The following is an 11,719-nucleotide window of genomic DNA, read 5'->3' as shown; positions in this document are numbered from 1 at the left end:
GTACAGCATTGTTTTGAGCACTGGGCGCTCCCAGCAGTGGCGCTAGAGCGCTGAAGGGGCCTGTGAGAGTTGCCGCGGAGAGAGCTGCCGCCAGGCGAGGTGCTGTGCTCCCCGGGGCAGCTTTTAGGCAGGCTGGTAAAGGGCGACCTGGGACAGGGACTGGAAGACAAAGCCGCCGCGGGGAGCACCGCTGTGGCCCACTCTTATCCCGTGCCGCTGGGCAAAGGACTCCGAACCGCCCCCGCCTGGGGGTGGGGCTTTGAAATGCAAATGAGGAGGCGTGTCCCCGAAGGTAGGGCGCGAGCGAGCAAACCGCAGGAGGCCGGATATGCAAATGAGGGGGCGGTGCGGGCGGCGCGAGGCTCTCCTCTTTCCGCCCCAGGACCGGCGAAGGGTGGCCGCAGAACCAGAGCCGGCGGCGGCAGGGGTGGGGAGGGCTGGCAGCGCCGGCGCGAGCGTGCGGTGGGGCCCTGCCGTTGGAACATGGCGAGCGCGGGCGGCGCAGCGGAGGAGGGCGGCGGCGAGGAGGTAACGGCCGAGCGGGCGCGAGGGTTCCCCGGGGCACCGAGCGCGCTGCCCTGCCGGGCTCGCGACCAACAGGTGGGGGGCAGGGAGCGCGGGGAAACCGCCTGTCGCAGGTGTCCCGGAGCCGGCAGTCCCAGCGGCGCTGCGCGGCGCGGCTCCGGGACCTGCCTCGGTGGTGGGAAGTTCAGGCGCTGGGTCTCCACCGCCCGCCTCCCTCCAACCCGTCGCCGTGGCTCCCTTTCCCCGTGCGCCCTGCCCGCTCCCCGGGGAGGGAGCACTTCCTCCGGCCGCGCCGCTGGTAGCTAGGCGCCGCTCCGCCGCCACCGAATCGCTGTCAAGCCGCAGCCTGAACCAGCCGGAGTCGGGGAAACTTGCTCCTGAATCTGACACTACCTGTAGTGCACCGCCCCTACAGGCGGCTGGGCGCGGCGTGGGCAGCGCTCGCCGCCCGCTGTGAGTCACGCACCCACCTTTGTCACCAGCGGTAACTTCTCTTCGTTCCTATTTTTAGGGCTGTTGGCGAGCGAAACTCACTGTCCCGAGTAATGAGAGTTTGCCCAGAGTCTCTGGTTCTGCTGAGCATCTTTCGCACCGCCAGAGAGGGAAACGTTTCAAACCGAGGCATAAAGGCGGCCAGCGGCTAGGCTGCTCCATACCAGTTATAGTGCCAGCTTCCAGCACTTAACACTGCCACAGTGTAGCTTGTTTACTCTTTTAAGGTATCGAGTAGAGAGAGTGAGAGGAGCAAAGGCATCTTTCCTAGTAGCCACGAATACTATGGTTTTCCTCGGGGGTGTTTACAAATTAAATATCAGGGAGGTCTCCTGTTAGCCTGTATTTTTAAAAAAAAAAACAAGAAGTCCCTTGGCACCTGTATAGACTAACAGATGTTTTGGAGCATAAGCTTTTGTGGGCAGAGACCCACTTCATCAGATGCATCTGACGAAGCGGGTCTCTGCCCGCGAAAGCTTATGCTCCAAAACATCTGTTAGTCTAGGTGCCACAGGACTTCCTGTTGTTTTACAAATTAAATGTGCCTGCTATTTTTGTGAAAGCTTGAAGTATGAAACCATGAGGCCAGGCTTTGGAGGAGCTGTTGGAGTCTCCGGTTTGGGACAGTGTTGTGTTGGTTTTTATTTGGCTCACACTTTGAGGGCTAGCAGCTACTGCTAGACAAACTTAGAGAATAGGTTCTGATACTAGGGTGCACTTGTTGTGGTAGGAGGATAGATATTGAGTTCTTACCCTGGACTTCTCTACTTGCAGCTTTTGCTTCAGGTTTTTTTGTTTCCTGTCATGCAGTGGTTTGCACGCTGTGTCCTTCCTTCTGTTAGTCTCTCTTACTTTAGCAGTACTCCTTGGAGCTCCCTTTCTCCTCTCCATCAACGATTGCTTTAGCTTAAACTCTGAAGTAAGGAGGAATTACGTGAAACTCAGTATTCTCATCTATAGAAGTATCCAGGGTTTTTTTTTTCTGGTGGAGTGCACCGGATCGGAGTTCTGGCACCTGTATTCAATTAGAACACCAGAAAAATTTTCACTGCTGGTCCCACAGCAGTGTGGGCTCAGGGACAGGAGACCCGGCCAGTCCTGCAACAGTGCAGGGACCGGGGCATTAAAATTGAACACCCTAACCCCTGTGAGGAATCATCAGACTTGAGTTCTGGCACCTTTTTTTTTCCCCAGGAAAAAGCACTGTAGAGATCTGTCTTCTTGATTTCTGCACTTTGCTCCAGTGACGTTTCATGGCAGTCCAATTATGAGTTGTATTTTCTTCCATTAGTTTTAAACGTATTGACTTTCAATTTGTTTGAATACTCTATTCTGTTCCTATTGTTTATGCCATTCTTTGCATAGCTTCCTTACTTAAATCTAAAGAGTCCTATTTCACTCCCCCCACCCCATCCCACCGCTCTTCCGTCTGCCTCTCCTTTCTTCTGATTACTTCAGTTTCTGTTTCTGCTGTATCTCTTTGAGGGAATGAAACATTATTCCAGGTGAGGATTTACCATTTTCTTATGGTTTCTGAGTGGTTAATTCCTTTTAGTCCCCCTGATTTCCAGCTTAAACTTTGATCATACTTCATTCTCCTTTGTATTTCCTTCACTTTCATTTTCTGAAGGATGCCTATATAGTGCAACTCCTTGATTTTTTGCTCTTCATCCATGCTTATTCTTTCCCACCCCTGGCCTGCCTTGTACTCAGCATATTTATTCATACTGCAACAGTCAGGAGGATTTCAAGGCAGTTCTGCCAGGGAAGCACAGATAAACCTGCTCATGTAAGTGGGGGAATGGTCCCACTCTTGAGTGAACTTTCCTGGCTTCTACACTATCCTTGCTCCCACTTACTTTACTCAGAAGCCTCTCTGACCTCAAGGGCCGTGTCTACACTAGCCAAAAACTTCGAAATTGCCATGCATACTAATACATATTCAGCGCCTCATTAGCATGTGGGCGGCTGCGGCACTTCGAAATTGAGCAGAGGGGAATAAGGAGACTCAAAAGTAGCTGGGATCCTTTCGAAAAGGAGCCCCGTCTGGATGAGCCGCAGCAATTTCGAAGTGCTGTGGCTGCCCTCATGCTAATGAGGTGCTGAATATGTAAACTTCGAAATGGCCATTTGCATGGCCATTTTGAAGTTTTTGGCTAGTGTAGACATAGCCAACGACTCCTCTCCCACTCTCCTGTGTGGCAGAGTCCTTGTAATCCCAACAAGGCTGAGCCCAGGATTCTTGGGGGCCTCCATACCTAATGTTGTTGTGGTCTAGTATGTGCCCACTCTGGGATGCTTTCTTCACACTGGATATTTCGCTGACCCCACTGATTGTTACATACAGTCCAAAGTAAATATAATGTATTAAACAGCAATCACTATTAAAATATGAGACCTGGGAAGTCAGTGAATGAGAGGCTGGATATGAGTCAACAGTGTTCCCTTGTTGCTAGGGAGGCTAACAGCATATTGGGGTGCATTCACATCTCATAGAGCCAGAGCAGACTGTGGGAGGTCATCAAGTCCAGTCTCCTGCCAAGGCCAAGCACCATTCCCTGACAGGTTCCCCCCCATCCCAAAATCTATTTGTCCTAGACCCCTAAATGGCTACCTCAAGGATTGAACTCACAACCCTAGATTTATCAAGCTAATACTCAAACCATTGAGCTATCCATTCCCTCTTAGGGGAAGCATTTCCAGCAGACCTAGAGAAGTTATTACCCTCTATTCAACACTGGTGAGGCCAAATCTGAAATATTGCATCCAGTTCCAGGCCCCCCAGTACAGGAAGGATATGGATGCATTGGAGCGGGGTCAGCGGAGGGCAGCAAAAATGATTAGGGGGCTGGAGCACATGACCTATAATCAGAGGCTGAGGGATTTGGGGTTATTTGGTTTGCAGAAGAGAAGAGAGGGGCGGTATGATAGCAGCTTTAAACTTCCTGAGGTGGGGCTGTAAAGAGGATGGAGAGAGGCTGTTTTCAGTAGTGACGGATGGCAGAACAAGAAGCCATGGTCAGAAGGAGAGATGTAGGTTTGATATTAGGGAAACCTATTTCACCAGGAGAGTAGTGAAGCACTGGAATGCGTTACCTAGCGAGATGGTGGAAGCGCCATCCCTAGAGGTTTTTAAGTCCCAGCTTGACAAAGTCCTGGCTGGGATGATTTAGTTAGGGTTGATCCTGCTTTAGGCAGGGTACTGAACTAGGTAACCTCTTAAGGTCTCTTCTACCCCTATGATTCTATGGGAAAGATGAATGGAAAACATGTCACCCTGCTCTGGCACAGGGCCATCACAGTGTTTCTGGAATGTAAATGTTAGGTCACAATAATTTTCTTGTAGATCCCAGGCCTCCTTCTCAGGCCTTGGCTGTGCTATTGGTCAGACACTTGTTTTGGCACGTCTTTTAGGTTCTGTGTGGCAGGACCCTTCTCCCCAGCGTCAGCCCCCCACAGTTGGGGTTGCAATCCCTCTCCAAGTCTGGCCAACAAGGTTTCCCTGTGGTGGGTCCCCTCTCACTTTTCCCAGCGACTAACGGCAGCCAGCTCTGGATTGCTCCAGCCATGGATCTGTTCTTTGGTGCTCTGCCCCCAGCTTCTCTGTCCCCTCTGGTTCTGTGGCTTCAGCTCTCCTCCCAGCATGGCACTGTCTCTGGGCTACCTCTCTGGCTGGAACAGCTCTTCTCCCCAGCTCAGCTTGGGTCCCTGCTCTCTTCTTAGCTTGGCCCCACTCTGTCTGAACTAGCTCATACAGAGGACAGGACCACTGTCATTGTCTTGCCTACCCTGTCTATCAGGCTGACCTGGTGCATTGGCCTCTTTCCATTGGTCCTGGATACCATCAGTCTCAGAGCCCTGAATGCTCATTTACCCATTCACTTTCTTGTGGTACTGAGCGCTACGTACTCTAAACCTCATATTGAGTTTTAGTAAGAGACCAACAGTTCCTTTGCAGTTATAAATCAGGAGGGAACTCAGGTAAGTAACTATGTTTTTTCTGGGGGCATCTGGTGAGTCAGGACATGGGGTGGGGCAGGTACCAGTCAAGTGAACAGCCTTCCTCCATGGCACTGTGCTATGCCTAGTATGGAAGAGGGCCAGGACAGCCCCCAGCTTGGGTCCCCCAGGTGCTGGCCATGTTGCTTGACTTCCTGCCAATGAGTGGAGAGAGCGGTCCCTTTTCTGAGGTAGGTGGCTGGCAGCTGGGGGAAAGGGCTAGGGATGCATAACTCTGCTCCCCCTACTCCACTGCTGCCAGTAAGTGGTGGGGGGGGGGGAACCCCCCTGCAGACACCAGGCTTCTGCTAGTCCTCCACTATTGCCCAGAAGCTCTGTTTCCTTGTTCCTCCAGCCCATGGGGTTTGTGGGGGGCTGGGGGAGGGAAGATGGAGTGGGGCACGTTTCTGCTTTGCCCTGCTTTCACGTGTTGTCCCTGATTGTTCTTTATAAGCATTTTTTACTTTCCATTGACCAAGATCTCCTGTCCCTTCTGTCCTCATTTGAAAATGACACCTGTCCCATTTCAAGTTTAGAAAATAAAGAAATAGGTGTTTAATTGCTCACTTATTTTCTAAAATGTTAGAAAATTAGTATGATGGGGTGGATGAAGCAGTATCTTTTACTGGACCAACTTCTGTTGGTGAGAGAGAGAAGCTTTCAAAAGGTGCATAAACTCAGAAGTGTCTTTCTCACCAACAGAAAATGGTATGGTAAAAGATACTAATGTCCTGGGATCAATACAGACATAACATAATATAGAAAAATAGTATCATAGTAAGAATTACACAGTTCACATTAGATGAGCACCCTGAGTCTTTTGATAAGATTAGAAAAAAGGTAGCAACCACTTTTCTTCGTTTTGTTGGATTAGGCTGCTGGGACCACTTTCGTAGCTCCTCTGAATAAGTCTCTTCCCTCTCATCCTCTTGAGCAACCTTGCTGAAACTTTCGTGGAGGTGCTCTAGAATCCTGTCCTAAACATTTCGTGGAATGGTGGCCTTGTTTCTTTCCTGTGGCAGGGAATTTCACCCAGAACCACGCTTTCCCACCTGCCTCTTCCTATCCCTGTTCTGTGGCTGTGCTGCCTCTGCAGAGGATAGAGTTAACATAAAAGCGAAAAAGCCTATGCAGATGGATTAGTAAAACAGCCATTCAAGTGGCAATGAAGCCATTTAGCAGCATTTGCCAACCACTGTCAGTTTCTGAATTTTCTGCAGGGCCTTATTTTAAAATTAGTTTTTAAACTATTATTCTTGTGTTGCTGAAGAACATAAAATCACAACTTTAAGATTATCCACCCCTCCCGCAGTTGCCATCAGGCATAGTGGTGCCAGTTCAATAGTACCGCGTAAGGCTTCAAATCCTAAGGATGTCTCTGATTTTCCCCCCTTGCATGCGACTGTGAACTGTGCTACCATAGAATCAGCCACAATGCATGACATGTATTGTAACATGAGTGAAACATTGTAGTATGTTTTTAACACATGAATGTACGTGTTTGTTTGGTATGTTTGAAATGCATCACACATTTACAGGGCTGCTGAAATGTTTTTATTAGTTTCCTTACACATGTAGGGTCCACTCTGACCCTCCATCTGGCAATAAATTGTTAATTTTGCAGTTCCTAGCCCTTGCCAGGCTAGGGTAGACAGTACTCAGTGGCTCTGACCCTCTGGGTAGGGCAGAGCAATAGCAATCAAGTAGCTTTCAGCCTTTGGCTGGGGCAAATAAGGCACAGGCCTTCTGGCCGAGAGTAGGTAGACCACCATCCCAGGGCTTGTGTTGGCATGGAAATAGGGGAAACCAGGCCCACTGTGCTCCATCAGGTTCCAGCCCAGGGCCTTTTCAGTGGCAGGGGATCCCACCTTTGGGTCAGCAAGGATCTGGCCAAAATGCACTAATTCCCACTGCAGCAGCACAACCTGACCAGCATTTGGTTTCTCTGGGCTACTTCCTACCGTAATTCATTGGTGTGGCTCTATAGTTTGCAGGTTCTAAGTCTCTTTGGGTAAATGATGTACAGCAGTCTTGCTGGGGGGGCTTTCCTCAGAACTCTGGAGGCTGGTCCATAGTCCTACAGCACGTTAAACACATCTCTCTCCTTCACTGGCTCCAGTTCAACTGAGTTGAATGGTCTGCCTCTTATACTTCTTGCTTCTTCCCTCTACTTCCAGCACGGGGGGGTGGCTGGCTTGACTCCATTCACCAGGGATTGCATAGTGGTCCTTCTCTCTCAGGCTTTGAGGAGGTCACTGTACCTCACTATACCACATGGTGAAGGTTTATGTTTGGAAATTGAATATATTTATTACTTTACACAAATCATAATTGCTATGTTATATAATTCATAATAATAATCCAATATATCCTCCATATTGAATGCTATACATACAACAGCACACTATTACATAAAAACATATGATGCTATTGTGGCTGATTTATTGATATGCTTTTTTAAGGTGTCTCTCAGCTATATCGCTCCACAGTTGGCCCTTCTAAAAACCTTAGTATCTGGTTGTTCAGATTTAGCAGCCAGACAATCTATCCTCATTGTCTGCCTTATCCATCTTTTGCTTTTTCACCAATATTATGCAGTACGCAACATTTAGCTATGCTGATGAGGATGTTTGCCTCACTAAGATCCAATCTAGCCCAGAACCGCTGCTAGTGACCCTTTCATCTACCAAAAGCACATTGAATAGTCATCCTGCACCTATCAACTGAATTTTTTTTAGGTGATCTCAAGATGGCAAGCATGGATCCCAGGAAGCAAAGGGTGGATTAGGTCCCCTAAATCACTATAAGCACTTCAGCCTTGTCAGTAGGAATGTGTCCCTCAGGGAAGAATAATTTCCCTGTGTGCGGCTTTTGGAAAAAGTTTTGTGTTCTTACAGATGCAAGCATAATGTGCCTTCCCTGATTAGGTCACACTGTCATTAAAGCATTCTTGTTACTTCATTTGCACTTGTGTAAGCATGGAATAATACCTGATTCTGTCTAGGTGCATGCTAGCACATCCAGACAGTGCCATAATAAGGCAATGTGTATGCAGTGTATGCTCCAGTTTGGGCACCCATTGCTACAAATCCATCTACTCTTTCTTGAATATTGTCTAAGGTTTGAGTTGTGGACAGTAGGATATGCTTAATGGTCTTGCAAAATTGAATGACTGGTTCCCCGCTTTGAAATTTTTTAGCTCCAAAGTCAGTAGTCTCTGATGATGTTCCAGTATTGTGTGATTGAAAATTGCTTTAACAGTGAAGAAGTGACCGGTAATCTGTTTTCCTTGCTCTGTGTGGCTTGAGGTGTGTACAGAATGCAGATGCATGAATGTGGCTTTTCTCATCTGAAAGTTCATCATTGCTATCATCCCTATGATGTAGTCCCATATATCAGCCCTTGTATCTTGGTCCCAGAAGTGGGAATCCATCAAGTGTAGCTGCTCTGGCAATGCTAGCAGCAACATGCTATTTTTAGTTACTGTATCTAGGAGTCATTGTGTTTGGACATCACCTCTTCATCCACTTCACACCCACAGTTGCAGTACTACATGTTGATGTTATGCAACTACAATAGAATTCCATGTGCTATAATAGCAAAGGTTATTAGAATAGCGCTGAGCGCTGCAAGGTCTATGCTTCTGCTAGAGAGATGGTGGAGACCAAAGAGCAATATGCAATACTCTGGGATTCTTAAAAAGGGTGCAAAAATTAAGGGATTGTACAAACACAATAGTATATTGAAAGTATCGTTATGGGAACTTGACTCCTAGTTTCCAGCAATTCTTGGGCAAATGATTGGTTTTCCAGAAAGCAGTGCGAAAATATCCTATACAACTTTTTTCCAGATGGGGTCATGCAGCATGCTGGTTTCCCCATGCTCTCTGCAGTTTATCAACCCAGACACTACTGTGTGGCAGTGTTAATGCAAGTAGCCAAGTTTACGCACATATCCAAGCAAAAGACAAAAGTCAGTGGTTATTCTCATTGACCAAATTTTGTAGGGTTGATTGGCATCAAAGCTAAGGAATGTAGATGGAAAGCACACTTTGAAGTTATTAGAGTTACTTGTTAGGGAAGGCTAAAATTTGTAGAAGAGTTTTGTTGTTCATTTGATGAATTCTGCGTTCAGTGACATACAATTCCAAATGTTCCTGTTCAGTTGAAGTTTTCATTATATATTCTCCACCAAAGAATCTTGTAAAAGTTAAGAAATTCCAAGAAGTCCTATAAATCAGGAAGTGGAAAAAAAATCTTTCACTACTGTGATATTTTCAATGGGCACAACCATGAAATCTCTGAATGCAGTGAGTAATCTCTCTGCAGCATGCATGTGACCAAAACTATAAGGGAAGAGGAGAGAGGAAAGTTTTGTATAATGAAGTGATTGAAAAGTTCTTAGGTGCATGTGAGTTTTTTTAACATGAGACATTAATTTGCTTTTTTTGTCTTTGATTTTCTTCATTCCACCCCATCTGCAGGGTCAGCAACATTTTCAAAGCAAGAGCTAAACTACATCAAAATTCAGAACCAAGTGGTCAACCAAAAGCCAGTATGAGAGTGCTCTTTTGCATGACTGAAAACGTACAGCTTAATATTGTTGATTAATATAAATGAAACACTGTAGTCATAGACTTTAATGAGACTACTACTGCTTCATCTTTTTGCATGTTTCTTTGAAGTTCACATCATAACTGGTCAAATTCTGCTTCATGCATACATACACACTGTCTTGTTTCAATCTTGATTGCAAATTACTTTTGATGTGATTCAAATGAGAGAGAGCCTGCTCAGACACAGAGGTGGAGCCAAACATTAACCCTGTATCTACACGAGCCCCTTCCTTTAAAAAGGGTCATGTTAATGAGTGGGTCAAAAGATGCTAATGAGGCTCTGCAATGAATATGCAGTGCTTCATTAGCATAATGGCAGCCACGGCGATTCAAAAGTGTGGCTTTTTGAATCATGTGCCACCCATGGAGACAGGACCTTCTGGAAGGACCCCCGCCCCCAGGTTTCGAAAGCCCTTCTTCCTATCTGGTGTTAGGAAGAAGGGCTTTCGAAAACTCACGGGGTCCTTTCAGAAGGTCCTGTCTCCATGAAAAGCCACACTTTTGAATCGCTCCAGCTGCCATTATGCTAATGAGGTGCTTCATATTCATTGCAGCGCATCATTAGCATCTTTTGAACCCACTCATTAACATGACCCTTTCGAACAGAAGTGGCTCATCTAGATCCAGCCTAAACGTTTGGCCAAGCTGATGGTCTGCAGGGTGTGTGTGTGTGTGTGTGTGTGTGTGTGTGTGAGAGAGAGAGAGAGAGTGTTTCTTCCAAATTTACAGAATTGGATTGTCGTCATGCTCCAATTCCTTCGTCAGCCCATTTGTGCTGTTTTACCAATTCTGCATGTTCTCGAGCAAAAAACTCTAAATGGTTATGGTTGCACTAGAGCCATGTGTTGACAAAGTGTCTGTCAAGATTTTTTTCTGACAAAATGTCTGTCGACAGATTGTGGCCATGCGCAAAAGCGGATCAAATGAAGCATCTGCTCTGTCGATAGAGAGCAGCTAGGGTGCTCAGTCACCCTGTTGACAAATGGCCAACTGCAAGTCAGCAAACAGGGCTGCTTGGTGACCTGGAAGCCCTGTCTGTCAACAGAGGGTCCCCAGAACATCCATACGGCTTATTTTGTTGACAGAATCTGTCAACTAAGGCATTATGCCTCATGGTGGAGAGGCAGAATGCTGTCAGCAAAAGTGCTGAGTTTTGTGGACACACTGTTGACAAAATGCATTTTGTGTGCGGATGCTCCATGAGCTTTGTTGACAAAAGCCCAGTTTTGTTCACAAAACTCTTCAGTGTAGCCAGAGCTAATCAGAATTCAACTTCATGAATTTCCACCCCCCAGATACCCAGCTCCTTGAAATCTACTCTCTTCCATTTCCATTTAATGGTCCATTCCATTACAATGTTGACTAACTGATTTGTGGATCTGGAGTGTTTTGATGTCTGTTTTGTGCCCATTAACTCCTTTTTCTAAGGGAGTTAGAAGTCTGTCCAATATACAAAGCATCTGGGCATTGTTGGCACATGATGGCATATATGATGTTAGTAGAGGAGCATGAGAAAGTGCCTGTGATTCTGTGAATAACCTGGTTAAGTCCAGTGATGGTATTTCCAGCGAAGATATGTGGAGAAAGCTGGCAGCGGGCTTTGTTGCAAGGAAAGGTTCCAGGACTGGTATTCCTGGGGTATAGACTGTGGCTGTTTGTAAGGATCTTCATGAGGTTGGGAGATTGTCTGTAGGAGAGAACAGGCATCTCACCCAGGGCCTTCTGGAGTGTGGCATCCTGATTAAGGATAGGTTGTAAGTCTTTAATAATTTGTTGCAGTGGTTTGAGTTGGAAGCTGTAGGTTATGACTAGTGGTGTTCTTTTATTGGCTTTTGTGGGCCGATCTTGGAGTAGCTGGTCTGGGTATTCGTCTGGCCCTGTCAATTTGTTTTTTTACTTCTCCTGGTGGGTAATTCAGGTTTATGAATATTTGGTAAATATCTGGTAGTTTTTGGTCTCTGTCAGTTGGATCAGAACAAATGCGATTGTACCTAAGAGCTTGACTGTAAACAGTGGATCTAGTTATGTGTTCAGGATGGAAGCTAGAAGGGTGTAGGTAAGTATAGCGATCAGTAGGTTTTTGGTAGA

The 11,719-nt window shown here is 46.8% G+C and overlaps 1 protein-coding gene across 2 annotated transcripts in view; it reads left to right on the top strand.

Annotated features, from left to right (window-relative positions):
- Positions 1–393: 393 nt before the first annotated feature.
- Positions 394–11,719, top strand: part of TTC39B (tetratricopeptide repeat domain 39B) — a 118,236-nt gene continuing 106,910 nt past the window's right edge. Inside the window, exons 1-2 of one of the 2 annotated variants that reach the window (XM_074994101.1) lie at positions 436–528; positions 9,500–9,570. Coding sequence is in view for 1 of the 2 variants with exons in the window: in XM_074994099.1 (XP_074850200.1) it covers positions 484–528 (45 nt within the window). In the remaining variant the exon portion in view is untranslated. Of the gene's footprint in view, positions 529–9,499; positions 9,571–11,719 lie in introns of both variants that reach the window. The other variant, XM_074994099.1, reaches the window with a different exon arrangement.

The sequence above is a fragment of the Carettochelys insculpta genome, chromosome 5, assembly GCF_033958435.1.
Source record: "Carettochelys insculpta isolate YL-2023 chromosome 5, ASM3395843v1, whole genome shotgun sequence".
In the NCBI taxonomy this organism is placed as follows: domain Eukaryota; kingdom Metazoa; phylum Chordata; order Testudines; family Carettochelyidae; genus Carettochelys; species Carettochelys insculpta.
The sequence above is the reverse complement of the archived record's forward strand: the minus strand, read 5'-3'. Positions and strand labels throughout refer to the sequence as shown.